The 20,713-nt window shown below is 38.0% G+C and overlaps 3 protein-coding genes across 3 annotated transcripts; 2 read left to right on the top strand and 1 right to left on the bottom strand.

Moving 5' to 3' along the window:
• The first annotated feature begins 839 nt into the window (after nt 1-839).
• Nucleotides 840-3,603, top strand: LOC130715724 (NAC domain-containing protein 35). The gene is made up of 3 exons (XM_057565843.1): nt 840-1,224; nt 1,622-1,890; nt 2,590-3,603. Exons 1-3 carry the CDS (start codon nt 990-992, stop codon nt 3,304-3,306), a joined length of 1,221 nt encoding a protein of 406 aa, XP_057421826.1. The 5' UTR covers nt 840-989; the 3' UTR covers nt 3,307-3,603.
• A 3,086-nt stretch (nt 3,604-6,689) lies between these two features.
• On the bottom strand, nt 6,690-11,345 carry LOC130710193 (uncharacterized). The gene is made up of 7 exons (XM_057559374.1): nt 10,592-11,345; nt 10,235-10,500; nt 9,773-9,999; nt 9,204-9,329; nt 7,633-7,812; nt 7,211-7,348; nt 6,690-7,124 (listed from the first exon to the last, which is right to left on the bottom strand). Exons 1-7 carry the CDS (start codon nt 11,038-11,040, stop codon nt 6,819-6,821), a joined length of 1,692 nt encoding a protein of 563 aa, XP_057415357.1. The 5' UTR covers nt 11,041-11,345; the 3' UTR covers nt 6,690-6,818.
• A 4,334-nt stretch (nt 11,346-15,679) lies between these two features.
• LOC130710194 (PHD finger protein Alfin1) lies at nt 15,680-18,447 on the top strand. Its single transcript, XM_057559375.1, has 5 exons — nt 15,680-16,027; nt 16,100-16,132; nt 16,220-16,448; nt 17,701-17,827; nt 17,929-18,447. The coding sequence occupies exons 1-5, from the start codon at nt 15,931-15,933 to the stop codon at nt 18,196-18,198; spliced, it is 756 nt and encodes a 251-aa protein (XP_057415358.1). The 5' UTR covers nt 15,680-15,930; the 3' UTR covers nt 18,199-18,447.
• Nucleotides 18,448-20,713: the final 2,266 nt, after the last annotated feature.

The following is a 20,713-nucleotide window of genomic DNA, read 5'->3' as shown; positions in this document are numbered from 1 at the left end:
AGATAATATAATAGAATATGATGAAAAATTTGCAGTAGTAGTTAAAACAATTTGTGAGACCTGACATAATCATTATCTACATTGGAAAAGGACGTAGAGAAAGAGAGATCAGAATCAGATAGCGCACGAGTGTTATCTTTTTCAAAATTAATTTCGTAGGGTAAAAACTGATCGATGCGAGCTGAGTGGTTTAGGTGAGATCGATCGATATATATTTGTGATACAAGCTAACTTTCAATAATATATATATTATATATTGTTGGGTGAAGGAAGAAATATATAGTTGAAAGCTAAGGGTGGTTTGAAATTTGTATGTATGGTGAAAGAAGAAAGATCCAAGGGCACCGCTTCTGGGGTGTGGCCACTCTGTCTAGTTCTTACAATGTCATTTTCTCATCTTAAAAACACGTTAGTTAGCGCGCGTATGTATACCCCCTTGCCATGTAGTGTAGGGCCCTAGACCTATACATGTAGTAGATCTTTCTATTAACTCCCCCCTCTCTTTTTTTCTTCTTTCTATATATCTATATAAAGACAAACTACATTAACCCGGCACAACAATGTCGGTCAGAAATTAAAAGCGAACTTAACTCTAAAGGAGATAAGTAAAATACAAATTTAAAGAGGCTAGCTTATCAGCACACGCGTTAGTCACTCTTGGGAAAACTCCCCTCTCTACCTTCTTTTAATTATTTATTTTTTGTCAATTTATACAATTAAATTAATCCATGTTGTCCAACTTTCTAGAGAGAGAAAGAGATAGACAAAAAAGAAAAGAAAAATCATTAAACTGATTATCATCTTCATTAATTTTCTTGATATATAGCAGCGAAAAATCTGTTATATATGTTTAATTTGCCTAACACTGTTACTATTGTACTTTTGGAGTACATAAAGAGGATGTGAGAGAGAAGGCAAGGCAAAGCAAAGAGTAGTTAATTTTCAGTTGCAGAGAAGAGAAGAGAAGAGAGTCAAAGCAGCAGGGAAGCATGAGCCATGAAGATGGAACCACCACAACAACCACATCCTCGGCAAACGAGAACTCTAACAAGCAATTATTAGATGATCACGAGAACGACACGGTGATGCCGGGGTTTCGATTCCACCCAACTGAAGAGGAGCTGGTGGAGTTCTACCTTCGCCGTAAGGTGGAGGGCAAGCGTTTCAATGTTGAGCTCATCACTTTCCTTGATCTTTATCGCTATGACCCTTGGGAGCTTCCTGGTATATATACTATACTATTACACACGCATGTACATACATACAAATAACAATTATTATTTATTCAAATTTGAAAGCAAGCTTCCCTTTTCTTGAAGCAATTTCTGTAAGAAAATTCATCATTTTTCATTTTCCACGCCGCCTCCTCTTCTTCCCTCTTTTTTCTGCCATCTATCTCCCTTCAATTTTATATTTAACTTTTCTTGATACAACTAGCTAAGCTAGGTTTATTTAATATATAGTTCATTGCACGCATGGGGGTGTGCAATCTTCTTTATCCCATGCTTATTAGTTAATATTTTGCTTGTTTCAAATTTTAGTGTTGTTTAATGTTTATTGTTGGATCTGTTATTGAATCTTTAATGAGCTGAGTTGAATCAATATCTATGATGAGGTGCAGCTTTGGCAGCTATTGGTGAGAAGGAGTGGTACTTCTATGTGCCGAGAGATAGGAAGTATCGCAACGGCGATCGTCCCAACCGTGTGACTACTTCTGGGTATTGGAAGGCAACCGGAGCTGACAGGATGATTCGAACTGAAAACTTCAGGTCAATTGGGCTGAAGAAAACCCTAGTTTTCTATTCTGGGAAAGCTCCCAAAGGCATCCGAACCAGTTGGATTATGAATGAGTATCGCTTGCCTCAGCATGAAACTGAACGATATCAAAAGGTACCGTACACACACAAATCTACTCTTACCATGAAGACGTACACTCAGAATCAATTATTAAACTCGGAATCTATTTACAGAAGATTTTCCACCAATTCTAAAACTCTAAGAGGATTTTAAAAACCTGCAATGTTACACGGGTATTTGATAAAAGCTTTAAAAACCAGTTCTAGTACATAGCCTTTTTTGCTCATTCTTCTTTCATGAAGCTAGCCCAGTCAAAGGTTTAAAATTCAACCCTAGTTTTAAAGCTATGATCATTAATTCTGTGTCATGTTGGTTTTCCCAGCTCTTTTGATAATTCGATCATTAGCAATTGCCATACATCATAAATCATCTTAATTTCTCTCACACACTTTAAGTAGCAAAATTTAGATCCAAAGCTAGCTATAGCATGCCAAACCAGTAGGTGCGTGAAACTCGCAGCCACCCATTAAATTTATATTCAAGAGTACTCTTTGCATTTAATAAATACTGATAGAAAAGATTTTGCAGGAAATGTTCACGCTTGTAGCACCGTTTGAAATTAACTCTCACTCGAACATATTTATGATTACACGCATGAATTGTGAATTCTGACACTCATGTCTCGTGACTTTGATCAATGATGAATAGTACTAGACATTTCTCAATTTCATCTCTAGTTACATATATTCATTGATTGATTGAAATTTGAATTTGAATTTGGATCAATTGAAGGCTGAGATATCGCTTTGCCGGGTATACAAGAGAGCTGGAGTAGAAGATCATCCTTCCCTCCCTCGTTGTCTCCCAATTACCAAGCAGCCATCATCCTCAAGATCATCAAAACCAAGTGAAATAGCTCAGCATCAACATCTGCCACACAACATGGGCTTATTTCTTGGCCAATCAAATTCAAAACCAGTTCATGATGGACAAATAGTTGAGAATCATGAAACGGAGGGAATTAGCAGCACTGGTTCGGGTTCGGGTTCAGAACATCATGTAACAACAGCTCTTGGGCTCTCCAAGTACAATGCTTACCGTGCTGCGGTGGGTTCACTCAGCAACACAAATACAATAGGACTGCCAGCGGAGGAGGAAGGGTTGATGCTCCTGCCGCAGCACCACCAATCTAATAATCCAAAGCAACCACCAAATAACTCTTTAGTCCATGCATGTTTCCCTGCAAATGCTGTGCCTTCAAATAATAACAATAATAATGTAGTGATGATGGATGATCTGAACAGGCTAGTAAGTTATCAACCACAGTTCTTCAATGTTCAAAGTCATCCCAATCATCAATTATCTGCTTTACTGATGCAAACGGCGCCACCAATGTCTCTCAACTCACTACCAAATACACTTCCAACTACCTTCTCTGACCGACTGTGGGACTGGAATCCAATCCCTGAGGTAAACCAAGACCACCCAAACATCATGCCCTTCAAGTAATTAAACTAGCTAGTACTGCCACTCTTAATTTTATCTTAATTTATCTATGAGTACTATTGCACATACATATATATAGAGAGAGGGGGACATTAATTTACTTGTGCTTGCTAATTTCCAAGTATCAACTTTATGTGTAGCTAGCTTGTTTTAATTTCCTTACTCTAGCTAGTTAATCAATAATCTAGTATCTTATCAATAACATAATTGTATGAGTACTCATATTGATTTATCATCAGTGTGTATATTTTGGTAGCTACCAATATATTAAGCTTTTTTATAGTTTTAGTCCCCTCCACAGTACCCCAATTCTTCTATTTTATACATTTTAATGTCCATATATATAAGAAACGAACTAGCTTAAAGAGTCCAAAAAAGCTTTTCAAACTCACCAATTTATATTTAATTTCTTCCAATTATTGGCGTGTTCCAACTTCCAACTAGCTGATGATGGATATATATATATAGGCCTCAATTAAGATAGTGTACATTTAATTTGCAATTTTTCATATCAAACGGCTACTGTGTGCATGTGTAGCTATATATGTCTAGGTTAAGTTTCACGTTCCTCTTTAATTAGTAGTAATATCCAAACACAAAGAGATTAGTTTATTGAATTTGTTGTTTCATGTGTAATGTTTTATTAAAAATGTACAACCCCATTTTCCATAAGTACTACGAAAAACAAAACCGCAAAAGTGATGGCATTTCGCGTTGGAACTTTACAAATTCTGTATGGGTGACCTCTGGGCTATTGTCTTATTTGAGACAGTTTCAAAGCAGTCTTAAATGTAATCAATAAAGGCATGACACGTGTTAATTATTTTTTTATTTTTAGTAGTAACTAGATATTCAATCTTTTAACACTAACATTTTACTAAACTAAATTTTAGTCCAAACTAATCTACATTATTATACTTTCTTCTCAAGATATCAAAAATTATGATTTAACCCATAACATTTAAATCTTCAGCAGTCAATATTTTATGTTGTATTTCAAAAACTATCACAAATCTTGACTTTGTAACCGTTAGTTCAAAAAAAAAAACTTAATAACCGTAAAAATCAATTCAACCACGTTAAAAAAAAAAGAAACTTCATCCTTAAAATCTTTTGCCGCCACCTCTCGCCATCGCCGCTTGCCGCAGACCGCCGCCGGTGACCCTAGCCTTTCGCCTACAAATCATCTCGCCATACGTGCCGCTCGACTTGTTGCCGTCGTCATTATTAAGTCTTGGATGCGGCGAGCGGTGATCTTCGGCGAACAACGAGCGTCAGCCGTCTGCGGCGAGCGACACTCTGCGGGGCGTACATCGGCGGACTGAGGAAGAAGATGATGTTCACGATGAAAATACGTTTTTTTCACGGTCGAAATTATAATTTATTACATCTTGAGAAAAAAGTATAATAATGTAAATTAGTCGTTGGGACTAAAATTTAGTTTAGTAAAATGTTGGGGTTCAAAGATTGAATATTTTGTGACTATTAAAAATAAAAAATAAATAAATAGAAATAACACGTGTCATGCCTTTATTTGTTGATTTGGGAATGTTTTGAAACTGTCTCATGTGAGACAATACCAAAAAATTACCCGGGCTTAGTAATACAATTGAATATTGCAATAAATTGAATAATAAAGTTATACAAAATCCTTTCAATAAATAAGAATAATTTATTCAATTTTTATATAATATTCTTCATTTTTTATAAACTTAATATAAATAATCAAAATGGTAATTATAACTTCACTCTTAAATTGATAAAAGTTGCATTTCACGTTGAAATTGTTGAGTTGGTACATTAGTGCAATTATATATGTTTCGGTTGTCCAAATGCGTAAGGTTTAATGGCGTTACCGAAATGACGCTTGATAGCACATATTTGGGTCGATAAAGTTTGGTAACCTAGGAACTCCAACAGTAGGAAGATTTTCCTGGAGTTAATGAACTTAATTTACCTCTAAAGTTAATGAACTCACTTTAGAGGAGTCGAACCTGCACTGGTACATGCCTCGTTGCGATTCTCACGTATGCGGACAAAGTTAGATTCCATGTGCATGCCCATGTAAGATGAGAAATTAGTGAGCTCATTGCCAGCAATTGGATAACTAGTTTGTCCTGAATCCATCGTGAGGGAAATTCTTCGGCTGATTGGGTTGCTAGACGAGGTGCCCTTTTCCCCCTTGAGGTGTTTGGATTGTGGATAAACTCCCCCCCCCCCGCTAGAGTTACTCCTCTTGAAGAATTCTTTATTCGTTCCCTAGTTTGTTTTCGTTTGTTTTGTTGTTAACTTTCTGAAGCACAAAATAAGTATTTTTGTATTAGATCTAAAGTTAATGGTAATAAAAAAAACTTTTGCTTATGTCCTGCAGTATGGCTCAAGTGATAATAGCTAGACACACATGAGTTTGAGATAGATATGTGGAAGGAAAAATTAAATGTTTCCTGATGTAAAAAAATAAAGTTTTGGTTCTTGATCGGTAAGTTTAAAGTTGACGATCTCAACTTGTTTCTTGTCAAATAATCATCTAAACTATATATCATAATAAATTTGAGTTTTTTTTTTTGTGAAACAAGGGGATAGAGCCCATAAAACAAACTAAGAGCGAGCCCTTTTTTGAGTCCGCAAGGAAAACAATCCAAACAATCAAAGGGACGGAAAACTCCAAACACTTAATATCATTGTCATTGACAGAAACAATTTATTATGTGGTTATAAAAAAATTAGGATGAGAGAATGATGTGAAAATTGTCGGTCTCAAAGAGCACCCTCTCAAGGGACTAATAGGGGTTCAAACCTGCAACGTATAAAAAAAAATCACAATTTTTTTTTATCTAAACAAGGTATAGATTTTTTTAAAATAAATTAAAACTAATTTGAAGTATCTCGATCAGCTTCTACTAATTAATTCAACAGCTAGCTCTATTACATTTTCCTTCTTTTTAATAGAATACAATTTCTGATATTGTTAACTTCCTAATCCTTATTAGTTTTTAAACCTCTTTCTCGCATGTGTAAACTCTGAAAGGTTTGCCACTTTACGTTTACTTAACAGAATTACATTTCCTTTACATTTGTATTTTATAGAGTTGTCAGCATTTATATCTATGATACCTCAAGATCTAGCAGATCTCAACACCTTTTGAGTTCTGAATATCGCTGAACTAATTAGGTGGTGGTTAACATCGATTTGACTGGACCTGTGCGGCGTTAATCACATTACAATCTCATCTTTTTCGTTTAATAAAAAACGTGCAGTGGCTGCCCTCATTCATGTGTCTATTGGAGTGTCATTTTTCTCTAATCTCTGGGGCTCTGGTGACCGGTTACCTCTCTAGATGGCAAGGCAACAATGGTTACTGAGTTCATCATCACTTCACACAGTTCAAGAACCCAGAATCAAGCTTGTGAACTGATAAATAATAAAATTACTGTAAGCATCTAATAAACTATAAGCTTTCATTTTGGTAATTATTTGCAGGATGAGGCAACCAAGAGATGAAAAGTGAAAAATGTCATTCAGCTAAGACGCTTCTCTTGTCAGACATCATCCTTTCAGCTACTCTGCCTGCTGAATGCCCACTCTTGCTATTTCCACTGACTTCTTTCTTAGTGACAGCACGTTGCATGATCCGTATAGGAATTCCACCCAAATCAAAGTCCTCCTTTAAGGATTTTGTCAAGAACCTAATGTCAGTGTCAGCAAGCTGAGTCTTCCCGCGCAGAAACGCAACAAATGTAGGTGGCCTGGCCTTGACCTGAGTGAAATATTTGATCTTAGGCTGCGCTGCCTGGTCTTTCCAAGAATGCCTGCTCATAACCTGAACGAAAGAGGGAGGAGAAAAGAATTACTACCAATTGCATGTTTTACCGATACATAAAGTGATGTTGAATGCAATAATATTACCTTTTGCATCCAACGGTTAAGACGAGCTGTAGACAATCTTGAGCACCATTTCTCGTATGTATCAATGACCTGTTCCAAGACAGCGGTCCGACCCCGTCCTTCTAATGCTGAAGTGAATACAACTGGGATTCCTGTTATCTGTTGACAATTGTCAAAACTCAAAGCTAAATCACAATACTAAAAATGGGTGAAGTTTGTTATATATACCTAAAAGAAAAGTAAGAGATAATGGTGAGGACTGAGGACAGTATGATGAGTTGATAGCCTAACAGACTTTTTTGTTCTGTTTGAACCATGACCATCATGTTCAAATAAATAATTTTGGCATCTAATTTAAAAATATCAGTTTAAAGCATGATGCGTAGCAATCCAATTTATTGAGCAGCTAGACTTAATGTTGACAATATTATTGCATTGCAGACCTGAGGTATAATTGTCTGAATTTCTTGTGGAACAATCTCCATAACCTTCTCAAACGATGATGCTTTGCCTCTTAGAAGGTCCATCTTGTTGACAATCACAACCAGCCCGCGTCCCTCTTCCACTGCCCGTCGGGCAATAACTACTTCAGCATGTTTCATACTTCGTCTTTCGTTTATAATCTGATCAACATAGATTTTTCAATAATTTTTTATCAATACAAGATGAAGTTACTGATTAGCATGTAGAAATGGTGATGGGAGGAAAATCTATTCTGATGAATCACGGTACACATACAAGCATACCTCACTCATTCACACACTAATGGACATTATAATTACAACTAAGGGTAAATGATAGAACCAGCCCAAATAGAAGAAGAACATTGATATTACTAGATGTAGGAAAGTACACAGTTGCTGAGATATTCGAGAATATCAGCTATTCAGCTTCTCTCCCCTAGTCCCAATCCCAAATGATCCAAAGGATCCTCAATCCCTCTTAGCACTCCCTTATTTATGGTTTTTTTTTTGAAAGGCAAAGAATATGTATTAAAGAGAAGCACTAGGGGTGCATCAACCCAATACAAATAGGACAACATTAGAAAGGAAAAGAATACAAGAACAGTCAAGAGAAGAAACTAGCTTAATAACTCCTACAACTGAAGCAAAACTTTAGTCAGACCCAACCCAACGCATGCTAATTTAGCAATATGTAAATGCTTTCCAAGCACTCTAGTATATACCCCCAAAATAAAACACATTCCAAGTCTGCAAAATTTATCAGCATATACAGGGCAACACCAGCAGATTTTGAATCCAAGACAGCACATCCAGTAGATAAGCCACAGAAAACAAGTAGAGATACCAGTAGACAGAAACAATTCTTCAAAGTCAATAATAGTAACTCTATTATGGTATCTCCTCCCCTACACTAATAGTAACTCCCTTATTTATGGTATCTCCTCCCCTACACTAACTAACTCTATTAGCTAACAGAATTCTAACCAAACCGCTTACAACACTCTAACTGAACTGCTACTCACTAAAGGGATGCGGGTACCTATCAGTGAACCAATAAGGAAAATATTGAATGGTACGAAAAGTAATTCAAACCTTTCGTACAAAAAGATAACTGCACAGGTTTCTTTGTGTTTTCTCTCTTCCTTTTCTTTCTATCCTACAATTTGTTTTTCTCTCTTCTCACCAATTAGTACTATTTGTCTCATACCAAATAGAAAAGCTGAACCAATATAAAAAAAGGGAATGAAATAGGATGCATGTTCCTATCATTAGATAGAACACGCCACCAATGCATTAGGGAACCTTCGATGACAAAAGTATTTCAAATCACAATCAGCAAAATCCAAGTATAATTCAACATTTTCCAATCAAAAAATGAAATACCAGAACAGTTATATTTTAATAAGCTTATATTAGTATTTGTGAATAGAAACACATTAAGTAAATTAGAATAATAGACTTCATGACATTTCAATTTAGCAAGTTTCAAACTTGTCTGATGATATACAGTAATGTGCTATGGTCCGAAATGTGCAATTTATGTAGCATACCTCTTCTGCATCTAGTACCAAAGCAACTACATGAGCCCGGAGTAGACTCTTTCTTGATTGCATAATGCTTAAGGATGCTGCCCCTTTCTCCTGTTTTGTCCGCTGTAACCAACCAGCCGTATCAACCTGAATGAGAGGAAACCAAGATATATTTTTAAATTGTAACCAAAGTTTCAAGATTAAATGTTACTTAGAATATAGAACCCATAAAGCAAACCATATTCAGCAGGATAATAAAGATTAAAGAATTGAAGGATAGCAAATTGTTGTGAGTTGACCATACTTACTAGACAAAATTGGGCAATAGCTCCCATGACAAGGCAAATAAAGGGTATTATAAACTTGAAAGAGAAAACTTCCTAAGTTGTACTGACAAACTCAACACCACATACAAAAGCCCACGGGCTTGCACACACAGATGAAAGGGAAATGAAATGTGCGCCAGTAAGGTCAGAGGAACGAATAACTTTTTGTATTTAGCTCTTACAAGCAACATTCCTTCATAGATCTATCAGTCTTCAACTCTATCAAGATTACTGGAAATGTAGAAAACATTCACGGATACTTACTAGATAAATTGTTCTTCCTTCAAATTCGAACTGGGTTCTGATTGAATCTCTTGTCAGACCTGCTTCCGGGCCCACGAGAACCCGGTCTTCTTGCAACAACGTATTCATTAAGGTAGATTTACCAACATTGGGGCGTCCTACGATTGCTAACTGCAACGGCAGCTTACTTTCTTCAGCCTCAGGGGAACTAGTGTCCTCACTGTTGCTATTTTCCTGAGCACCTTCATCTATGATTGAATGCAGAATTAAAAGAAGTAATTAGACGGCACTGTAACACCGAAGTCAAAGTTGCAAACTTGCATCACCAAAAGTTATGAAAAAGTAATTGGTTCGACATAACAAATAGCTTCTTTGTGGCCTCGAAAAAAGACAATTTGATCACATTTATATATAATAAGCTAGCAGCAAAGTAAAAAACAATGTTGCAATTAAGAATAAGAATTGGGGGTTGAGTTCAGTTACCATTAACATTCAATACACGAAGCATGTAGTCCTCAAGGAGGGGCTTGAGAGAGAGATACAAGTCATGCATGCCGAGTCCAGTCTCAGCAGAAATAGCAATAGGATCCCCAAATCCTAACCGGCACATTTCATTACCAGCCGCGGCGAGAGACGCATCGGCATCGAAGAGTGACTCGGATTTATTCATGGCAACAATAGGTTTGAGTTGAGGTGCGTTTTTCCGCAGCCATTTTCCAACCTCCTGATCAAGAGGATGAAGTCCAGCTCTGCAAAGGAACAAAAGACATTACTAGTTTGAATTGAGAATTGAGAATATATAAGGTTGGTTAGTTGCGTGCGTGCATTGGTGGTACTTGCCTTGCATCGGTGAGGAAGAGAGCGACGTGAGAGGCTGGCAAGAGATTAGCAGTGATGGAAGCGGTGCGGTGAAGGATGGAAGAGGAGGAGGTAGATTCGGTTTCCAAGCCAGCAGAGTCGAGCACTCTGAAACGCAAGTTACCCAACTTGGCTACACCTTCACGGATGTCGCGGGTGACGTGATCTTCCGGAGTGTTGTAGACGAGAGCCTCCCTCCTACGGATAAGACGGTTGAACAAGGCGGACTTGCCGACGTTAGGTCGGCCGATGATGATGACGGTGGGGAGGCTCGAAATTGGAAGTTGAGTGAAATCCAAATCCAGGGGCTTGTTTTTGGTGCTGCTAAAACCCCTCGTCGCAGTCGCAGAGGAATTGAACAAGAAAATGCTAGGAGAAGGACTGAGTTTGCTCCGGGTCCGGCGCAGAAGCAGCAAGAATAACTCAGACATAGTTTGTTAACTGGTGTGGTGTGTGGGTTTTAGTTTTACTGAAGCATTTTATCAAACACGTGGCAGCATAATTGGAACTGGAATTACAAAGCAAGCGTGGCTCAATAACAAAAGAGATTTGCTGGGTAGGTGTGCTTGGATTTTGTTCCTTCACTTAAGCTTGATCTGGTGTTAATTTGGGTGCCGCTTTTCTGGGCATTGCTCTTGTGGGATGCTGCTGCTGTCTTCTTTGTGTTTCCAAACTCTCAACCTTTTTTATATACTGCCGTTGCCCTGTTTTTCCCTGTTTTCCCTTGCTATGTGCGTTTTATCCTTTCTACTACGTATGTTACTTATGTACTTGTATTGCACACACACTCTAAAATATTACTCCATATCCCTCGAATTCTCCGCCTTAATCTATATGTGCTCAAACTCTTACCATTTGAGTTATCATGCAATGACTTTACCTAATTCTTTTAAATTAAGAAAAATAGTTACGAGTAATAATTTTGTAAAAACATTATTAGCATTCTTAGTTTACCTTTAATTACTTTCAAAAATAAAATTTCCCTTAATTAATTTCCTATAAATTTCTCTCTCCAAGTTAATATTCTAAAATCTCATCACCCCTTTCATATTAAATATGAGGGTGAATTTGGAAAAATTATTTAATGCTTCCTAGATATTTTAAAGTGACTTATATTTATGAACAAATTGTTTTCACAAAAAGTGACTTATAATGAGAAACATAAGGAGTAGCATACAGGCTGCATATTATAGCTTATAAATTAGGGTTTGAGTTTGGGCGATGAATGAAAGTGAGATATGCCTGAGTGAGAGGCGATAATAATGGATGTCGAGGTGAGGGTAGTCTCTGGCTGAGCTAGGTTGGGGTAAGGGCCAAGGGGGGCGGTATATATATATATATATATATATATATATATATATAGAGAGAGAGAGAGAGAGAGAGAGGGGGGATTTGAGTGATGTGATGATGATAGAGATTGGGGTAAGGGTTGCAGCTGGTTGGGCAAGGTAGGGGCAGTACAGTAAGAGTGAGATAGAGGTTGAGCGAATGATGGTGGTGATGGAGGTTAGGGTAGGGGGACTGGCTGGCTAGGCTAGGTCGTGGTGGCTAGGTCGGGCAGGGGAAAGAAGGAGAGAGATATGTAGTGAGAGTGAAGGGCTATGAAGTGAGACTCTATGACAATGAGAGACTCGAGAGTCTAAGAGCTTATAAAGAGGACTTAGCGTAGATTTTATCGAAAGTTGGCGTTGGCTAGATCAACACGGTCAATTAATGAACATATTGAATTAAGGTTACCGTTGGTCATAACCGACGCTAGATTGGCCGATGATAGCCATGTCTGTCAAAACCGACCTTATTGGTCGTTGGCTAGGCTTAAATTTGTTAGGTAAATTTACCGTCATCCCACCAAAGAGAGATAGACATTGAGAGTGAAGGGTATTGAAGTGAAGAGCTTTGAGAGTGAGAGACTAGAGAACATGAGAGCTGAATAAATTAACGCTAACTCATGGAACAATAGGCCTGTGGATAGAATTTACATTAGCATTGGTCATAACCGACACTAGATTGGTCAGTGACACTTGCGTCTTCCAAAACCAACCTTGTTGGTCGTTGGTTGGACGCAAATTTGGTATCGTCCCAAACTGATTCCAAATCCAGGAAAAGCTGGCGCTAGTTAAATCTTTAAGGGAAATACAATTGAATTTCAACATTTAGCGTTTGTTTGACTAATATTAACTAGGCAAAAATAGTGTTGCAGTCGGAGGCCGACTCTAATCTTTTACTCTAAATCATACTTTCTTGGAGTGGACTAATCTTATTCGAAAAGTTATATTAATCTCTTTCAATAAACAACTTTCGTATGGTTCGAACATGTGTCCTCATCTTTATAAAAATATAGTTTGTCTACCATTAAATGCAACACCTTATTAGCTTCATTTAAGCTTGAGCTATACTCTTTCATCATATGTCACACGTAAAGTAGAGGACTAATTCACCCACCCTCCTTGAATCAACTTCTTGTCCTTTATCTCATTGTCATGTTGTATGATGAACCCAAGGCATATAAAATGTGAGTCTTGTGTTCATCAAAAGAAAAACGTGAATTTATTCTATTATATTGGATTAAACTTCATATTGATTTTATAAAATTGATCAAAATAAATAGGCTTAAAGGGTCCAAAGGCCCCTGAAATTACAAAGGGAATTAAATCCAGGACCTAAAAATTTTTTGCATCAAATTGGGTCCATATAATTTTTTTTTTTAATTCAATTAAGACCAAAGTGTGCCAGAGCTCAATTTTGTCCTAGTCACATTTACCACGTGGCTTATTTATTTTTTTTAATTAGAAAAATTAATTAATTTTTTTTTAATTCCAAATCATTTATTTAAATAGAAAAAAAAAACATAATAAAATCCCTAATCTAATAATAACCTAAACAAAAACTAATTTAAATAAAATCCCTAATCTAATTAATCTCTAACCTAAACTAAACCCTAAATTTAAGATCATCTTCTTTCTTTCTCTCCAAATGGCAGCCACCATGAAAAGAATGAAGTGTCACCGCCACCACCCTCTCTTCTCGGTTCCGACATGCTCCGGCCTCTGTCCGCAGCAAGTCCACCACCATTGGGGTCTTGGTGAGTTCCACAACAAAACCCATGCTTCGGATCCTCGTTCCGTCGCCATCGACCGCCACAATCGCCGCTTTCAAGGGCGTTTTCCGGCCAAATCCGGCCACCAATGGGAAAAGGAGTTGGACCACGATGATCCTTGCCACAAGGAGAACAAAAGCCCTCAATCAATTTCTGTTTTGGACCACCTTTACCGTTGTGCACCACCGTGCCGTCGCCACGCCGCTAACTCTCTCGCTGCCAAACAACCATTGCCTCTCCATGGAATCACGACTGCTCCTTCTTCTTAGGTTATTGGGTCCTGTTTGGATCTGGGTGATTCCCATTCTGCTGGTCATTGTGCATCTGAGCAAGCGCAGCAACGACAGGGCTCTTTTAGCCCACTACATTTCAAGTGAAGCCTACAGAGCAGAAACAACCCGCATGTGAGTAGAATTATAATGCAAGTGGGTCATAAATTATGACCATGGGATTTTGAAGTGGAAAATGGTGCCTTCTCCATGTTGTGCGTGTTGAGAAAACATGGAAGAAAGATCATGGCCAACAAAGATGATTTGGATTCCACAAATTTTGATGGGAAAATAGGGCAGACCTTTGATGTGCTTGAATTGTGTGCAGAGACTCATGTTGTGCGTGTTGAGAATATGTACCTTGTTTTCACACTTCTTGATTTAGGATTTGAGCATCAATGTGGCTGGGTAAATTGGGTGTATTGTGGGTGCTTTTTGCTGGTTTTGGGTAATCTAATATCTGGGGTTGTTTTTTTTTTGGAACTCATCTGGGGTTGTTTCCTCTGTTTTTTTTTCTTTTCTTGTTTTCTCGTGTTGGTGGTGCTGTGGTGGTGAAGAATGACAGTGTGGGGGAAGAAGATGTTGGGGTTAAGAAAAGAAGAAGAAGAGGCTGAAGATTAGTGAAGAAGATGAAGACCATTTTATTTGGGTTTTGTTCTTGAGATGGAGATTGAAGAAGAGTGATGAAGATTATGTGTTTAGTTTGAATTTAGTTCAGGGATTTATTTAGATTATAGATTTTATTAAGTTTTTTAATTTTTTTCTGCTTATATAATTGAGTTGGATTTTAAAATAATTTTTAATTAATTTTTCTAATTAAAAAAAATAAAAAAGCCACGTGGTAAAGGTGACTAGGACAAAATTGAGCTGTGGCAACATTTGGCCTTAATTGAATTAATTTTTTTTTAGGGACCCAGTTTGATGAAATAATTTTCTAGGTCCTGGATTTGATTCCCTTTGTAATCTCAGGGGCCTTTGGACCCTTTAAGCCATATAACTGAGTTCCCTGTCAATATTTTCCTCCCGTGCTTTTGTCTAAACGTGCAAATTAAACAACTAGTTCTCGTATGAATGAGATTTATTGACTCTCCTCATATTCGATTGTGGAGTACGACCTAAATTGACTTTGTTTGTATGGCGAAGCAACATAAACACAATAAGAGTGCACTTGTTGAAGACACTCTATCGGTCAAGTAAGTGAAAGAATAAAGAAACAATCTCTAAACTTAGAAGAACTTGTAGTTTTGCATTATGAGCAAAGTGTTGTATAATTGGACAATTACATCTTTATTTATAGGCTCGAAGGTCACTGTCATTGTCCTTGCAAATAAGCATTGTAGCTGGTTTTCGGAGTGTGACATTGCTTTTAGACAGCCTTGCTTGTTCATGGTTAAATAGGTTGTTGTGCCACCGATTGATTTTAACTATGATGAGATGTTCATTGTTTAAGTCATCAAACCCGCCCATATAATATTTATTTAGTTGTGAGACATTTAAGCTGACTGAAATGATATTAGGCTTTTTGACTTTTGGGATGGTCGGATGCTTTTAAAAGCTAGTAAATCATATCTAGATTAAAATCAATTTTTTTTATGTTTGTAGTAATATTTATACAAAAAATGGAAAATTTATATATACAAGGACTAGAAAACTAGAAAATCTCTTGTGTTTAATTTGAATGGCATATTTATTTTGACGGGATAAGCACATGACATCCATTCCAATGTACCTGTTTCTAAACCTTGTTGTTACTACTGTGAGATAGAAGATAGAGAGGAAAGACAAGAAAAAGAAAACCCTAGCCAACAAAAAAATTGGTTTATTTGATTTGGGGGTTCATGTCAGAAATGATTTGGGGGTAAATTAAGCACATAACATTACAGTATTTATAGCAGCGAGCACTGAAATTGAAATTGTGGGTGGAGACTGGAGAGGAGAGAAAGAGGGGGAGAGGAATGGAAGCAATACCGCACCCAGTACCCAGAACTGTTGAAGAGGTTTTCAGCGACTTTAAGGGAAGACGTGCTGCTCTCATCAACGCCCTCACCACTGGTTCGCTCTTTCTTTCTTTCCTCTCATTTTCCTTCTTTTCCTTTTCCCTCACCATCCTTCTTGTTGTTGCAGACGTTGACAAGTTTTACCAACAGTGCGACCCTGGTGGGTTTTCTCTCTCTCACTCGCATATGCAACAGATTCATGATTCCATTCTGTTGACTCATTATTTCAATTATTTTGTCATTGTAGAGAAGGAGAATTTGTGCCTGTATGGATTTCCAAATGAAACATGGGAAGTCAATTTGCCCGTTGAGGAAGTGCCTCCTGAACTTCCTGAGCCTGCTCTAGGTATCAACTTTGCTAGGGATGGTATGCATGAGAAGGACTGGTTATCCCTCGTTGCAGTTCACAGTGACTCTTGGCTGCTTGCTGTTGCTTTCTATTTCGGTGCTCGCTTTGGATTTGGCAAGACCGAAAGGTAAGAATAACTTCTTCGCTTTATCATTAGCTTAGTCTCTTTGTAAATTGCAATGTTCATTCATGTTATTCTTGTGTAGTGTGTACTCATGGATGGCTTATAACTAATAGTGCTCTTTCTCTCATTTCTCTCTCATTCCTTGTTAAGAAAGTCATAATGCAGAAAGCTAGAAAAGCCAATTTTGGACTTGACTTCTTTATGTGTATTCTTTCTCATGCCTGAAGGTTTATGTTTTCTGGATACTGCATGTTCTATCACTTTTCTTTCTCACCACTTCTAGATGCTGACTGGCCATGTCTGTGTGCCTTTTCAGAATATAAATATATTATCCAATTATGTGCAAAGACTATCTTATTTCATATTCGTCAGTCTTACTATTGTTTATACTTTCCTAGTACCATCATGTTGTCAAATTTTCTCCATGTCAATTAAGAGCCACTTCGTTTTCTCTGTGTTGACACGGCTTCTTTTTTAATAATCTTTTTCCACTTTCAGTTTTTAATTTCCATCACTTACACTGTTTGCTTCATGTCATGGAACTTGTAACTCTTATGAGGTTTAAAATATTTCTTCATGAAGTTTTGAGGTTTAGACTTTGTTGATACATGGTTGGTTAATACTAACTTAAACCTGTTTTCCTCCCTTTCTTGAACACACACGTTATAGTTCTCCATGTTGCATGCTTTTAGTAAGGATTAGTTCAAGGTAGAAATTCTGGGTAGGGGGCCGATGCATCCACTAGTACGGTGAATTATTAATGCTTAAAAGCTAATGGACAACAAACACCTTTCACCTCAGTTTTCATATTGATAGACTATAGCTTAATGCCATGACGGCCTTGGAAATAATGTATTCTTGATTGGTAGATATGCTTTTAGACGTGTGTGTCTGTGCCTCCTATGGTAACTGATTCTTAGTCTTAAGCTAGAATTTGATCTTTCATTAGCTATTGAAAACCAATTTCCATGCTGTCAGCTGCATTAATCATTAAGTATATTATTACATAGCTCATCACAAATTTTTTTTTATTACATGGCTGATTTATTCTTAAATACTTTTTTCTGTCTCAAATTGGATAGATTGAAAGCCATCTACTTATATACTATGGAGTGTATCCAAGTTCCTCATTGGATCTCGTTTTCACTATCTGTTGACAAATCTTAAATGTGAACAAAATTAGTCTGATCAAATGCAATACTGTAATGAAGAAAGGAAAAAATTAAAATGCCTATGTTTAAATGGATATTCACAGGAAAAGGCTTTTTCAGATGATAAATGATATGCCGACTATCTTCGAGCTTGTGACAGGAGCTGCTAAGCAATCAAAGGACCAACTGGTTGCTAACAACAATGGTAGTAAGTTCAAACCAAGTGGAAAGGTATGCGGTTTTCCATTTATGTTCTAGTTTATGTTTCTATCACTGCCCTTGTGTGGAAAGTCACTTAGATATGTTCCTGTTTGGATACTTCCTTTGTACAGTCCCACCCATCTGAGCCTCAGGCCAAGGGAATGAAGATGTCTGCACCACCTAAAGAAGAGAATGAGAGTGGAGAAGAAGAAGATGATGATGAACAAGGTGCAACCTGTGGCGCTTGCGGTGAGAATTATGGCACTGATGAATTCTGGATCTGTTGTGATATGTGCGAGAGATGGTTCCATGGTAAATGTGTCAAAATTACTCCCGCTAAGGCTGAGCACATCAAGCAGTACAAGTGTCCAAGCTGTAGCAAGAGGGCAAGAGTTGGGTGAAAGCTCTGAAACTTTGGACCAGTGACAGTTTAAAGAAGAGCAAGCTTCAAAGTGTCTGATAACATATTTACAAGTGAAAAACATTGTTACCTGTCCTAGTCAATGCTCTTTAATCACTATGCGGAATTTCAAGTTTTGTTACTTTTCATTTCTACTGTCTAATCTTCGGAATTGTGTTTTTAAGTAGTCATTGGCAACAACAATACTATATTATGATATATATTTTGCAGCTTTTATGCATTTTTTTAATGTTGAAACCAAAGTGGTATTCCGCCTCACTGGGATTCAAGTCCAAGGTTAAGTAATCCTCCTACGGACTTCATTGCTGCTCGAGGCAAGGCTCTTGGTCAAGGTGTACATACCAGGCCTGTGCATCTTTGATTTTGAATTTAGAAAGAAAAGAGCAGGGTACTGAAAATTTGCAACATTTTTTTAAAGTGAGGATTCTTTTTAGCAGGTTTTTGAAGAAATCTTTGAGGGAACTCAAGCATGAATGTTCCAACTGTTGGCATTTTTAGATTGAGCTACTATGGGGAAATATTCTCGAGTCTTCTCTTGTATTGAGATCTCAATTAGTTCCCCTTTCCTGTTTTGATGTAAGGATTCTTTTTAACAGGTTTTTGAAGAAATCTTTCAGGGAACTGAAGCATGAATGTTTCAACTGTTGGCATGCTTAGATTGAGCAACTATGGGGAAAGATTCTCGAGTCTTCACTTGTATTGAAGTCTCAATTAGTTCCCCTTTCCTGTTTTGACGTTTTGTGTGGTGAACAGTAGGACATAATTTGAATATTGGTCGTAAGTTGTAAGTCAGAATGTTTCATATTCAATACTGACATTCCCTTGAACAGTAGGACATAATTTGAATGTTCAATATTGAATACTGAGTACTGACATTCCCCCTCCAAATTCTGTTCTACCACTTTCTGAGGCTTCAAAATTGAAGATTAAACCACTCTGAAAAACAAAGATGTTTGCTCCTGTTCTCTGTATTTCTGCTTGTTACTATCTTAAGTTTTTCCTTTGCTATGTTTTATTTTCAGTGTGTAGTTTCTTCAGAAAGCCTGTTATTAAGAAGAATATAAGGAAACACACCATTGATAATGAAGATGATGAGGGCGACTCAAACAGCGAAAGCTCTTTATTGCACCTTTCCTCCGGCTCTACAAAAACTTCTGCATCTGCTGAACCATGTGAATCTGGGAAACCAGGCAAAAGTTCTGAGGATGAAAAGTTTTACAAGGGAAGTGGAAAAGGTGGTGGGGCACATGGTCCTCTTAAGGCTTCTGATAGGGATAGAATTAGAGATAGGGAAAGAAGAAGATAGAATCAGAGAAAGAATAGAGAAACAGGGGGAAGAAGGGTTCCATTACAGGATATCAATCACAACATAGCAAATACAAGGACTGACTCTGGTATATATACCCTCTCCCTAAATGATGTGTAACATATCCCTCCCCTTAAAATTTTCCTTGTCCTCAAGGAAACACAAGAAAAAAATCCAATCGACAAAATGAACAACTAAACTAAATGAAACAAGAGTACAAGACTCGAAGCAACAATGGAATGGAACATACCCCAAAAAATAAAAAAATACAGCTGAAAGATAACATGAAAATTGAAATGAAACAAACATAACAAAAAAAAAAAAAACAAATGAAACAGCAAGCCCATCTTCTTTCTGATCCATGCATCCAGGCCCATCTCACCCAACTCCAGCAAGGCCCAATTCCCTCTTTGAGCAGCTTGGGCTTGACCCACTCGAATGGAAGAGGGGTTCAGAAGGCACCCACTCTTTTGTGGCCTCTTCCCCTTCACTGTAACAGCGAGTATCGAGCCTTTCACACCGTCATCTCCCTTTCTTTCGCCGCCGTCCTCCGCCGAATCCGGAGGCTTCGCCGGTGGCCGGTGCGCCATGACCAGCAAGCAAGAATCTCCGGCAACGACTGCAAAAGCACCGCCACACAAGAACGAATCTGGCGGCTTCGCCGGTAGACGATTGGACAAGATCAGAAGGTAACGATCTCTGACCAAGCAGCAGGGGTCTCCGCCGGGAAGAAACACGTCCGGTGGCTTCCTTGGAGGACTTCTTCCTCCGTCAATCTCAAAATCCACAATTATTGGTGAAACCACAAACCCTAGATATTTGATTTGCAACATTGCGAATCTGGAATCACCAATTGGAGGAACGACGACTCTAACGAACTCCAATTCGCCGCCGCTTTGGGCTGGAATCGCCATGGAAGACCCGATCTGCAGTTTCTGGACAAAGATCGGACACTCTGTTTTTTCATTTTCTTGAATCGCCGGCACCTTCGATGCCGCAACGCCCTCAGCCTCCGGAACGACTTCGAGTTCAGCCTCCCTCACCGTCGTCGCACGCTCCGCCACCGAGAGCACCTCTGCCTCGCGTTCCGCCGCCGGCACGTCCTCCACCGCGACAGTTTCAGCCTCAACCGTCACCGTCGTTGGGAGTTCTGTGCAGAATCGTTCAAATGACGATTCTCGCGCCGCCG

Source organism: Lotus japonicus, chromosome 4 (genome assembly GCF_012489685.1).
Source record: "Lotus japonicus ecotype B-129 chromosome 4, LjGifu_v1.2".
Taxonomy (NCBI): domain Eukaryota; kingdom Viridiplantae; phylum Streptophyta; class Magnoliopsida; order Fabales; family Fabaceae; genus Lotus; species Lotus japonicus.
This window is presented reverse-complemented; position numbering and strand designations above follow the sequence as displayed.

Excerpts from the sequence above, each read along its gene's own strand:
- LOC130715724 (XM_057565843.1), top strand. The coding sequence starts at position 990 with ATGAGCCATGAAGATGGAACCACCACAACAACCACATCCTCGGCAAAC. Across the intron at positions 1,225-1,621 it reads TGACCCTTGGGAGCTTCCTG|CTTTGGCAGCTATTGGTGAG; the intron begins GTATATATACTA and ends GATGAGGTGCAG. Across the intron at positions 1,891-2,589 it reads AAACTGAACGATATCAAAAG|GCTGAGATATCGCTTTGCCG; the intron begins GTACCGTACACA and ends GATCAATTGAAG.
- LOC130710193 (XM_057559374.1), bottom strand. The coding sequence starts at position 11,040 with ATGTCTGAGTTATTCTTGCTGCTTCTGCGCCGGACCCGGAGCAAACTC. Across the intron at positions 7,349-7,632 it reads TTCAGACAATTATACCTCAG|ATAACAGGAATCCCAGTTGT; the intron begins GTCTGCAATGCA and ends AATTGTCAACAG. Across the intron at positions 7,125-7,210 it reads TTAACCGTTGGATGCAAAAG|GTTATGAGCAGGCATTCTTG; the intron begins GTAATATTATTG and ends TCTTTCGTTCAG.
- LOC130710194 (XM_057559375.1), top strand. The coding sequence starts at position 15,931 with ATGGAAGCAATACCGCACCCAGTACCCAGAACTGTTGAAGAGGTTTTC. Across the intron at positions 16,449-17,700 it reads GGATTTGGCAAGACCGAAAG|GAAAAGGCTTTTTCAGATGA; the intron begins GTAAGAATAACT and ends GGATATTCACAG. Across the intron at positions 17,828-17,928 it reads AGTTCAAACCAAGTGGAAAG|TCCCACCCATCTGAGCCTCA; the intron begins GTATGCGGTTTT and ends TCCTTTGTACAG.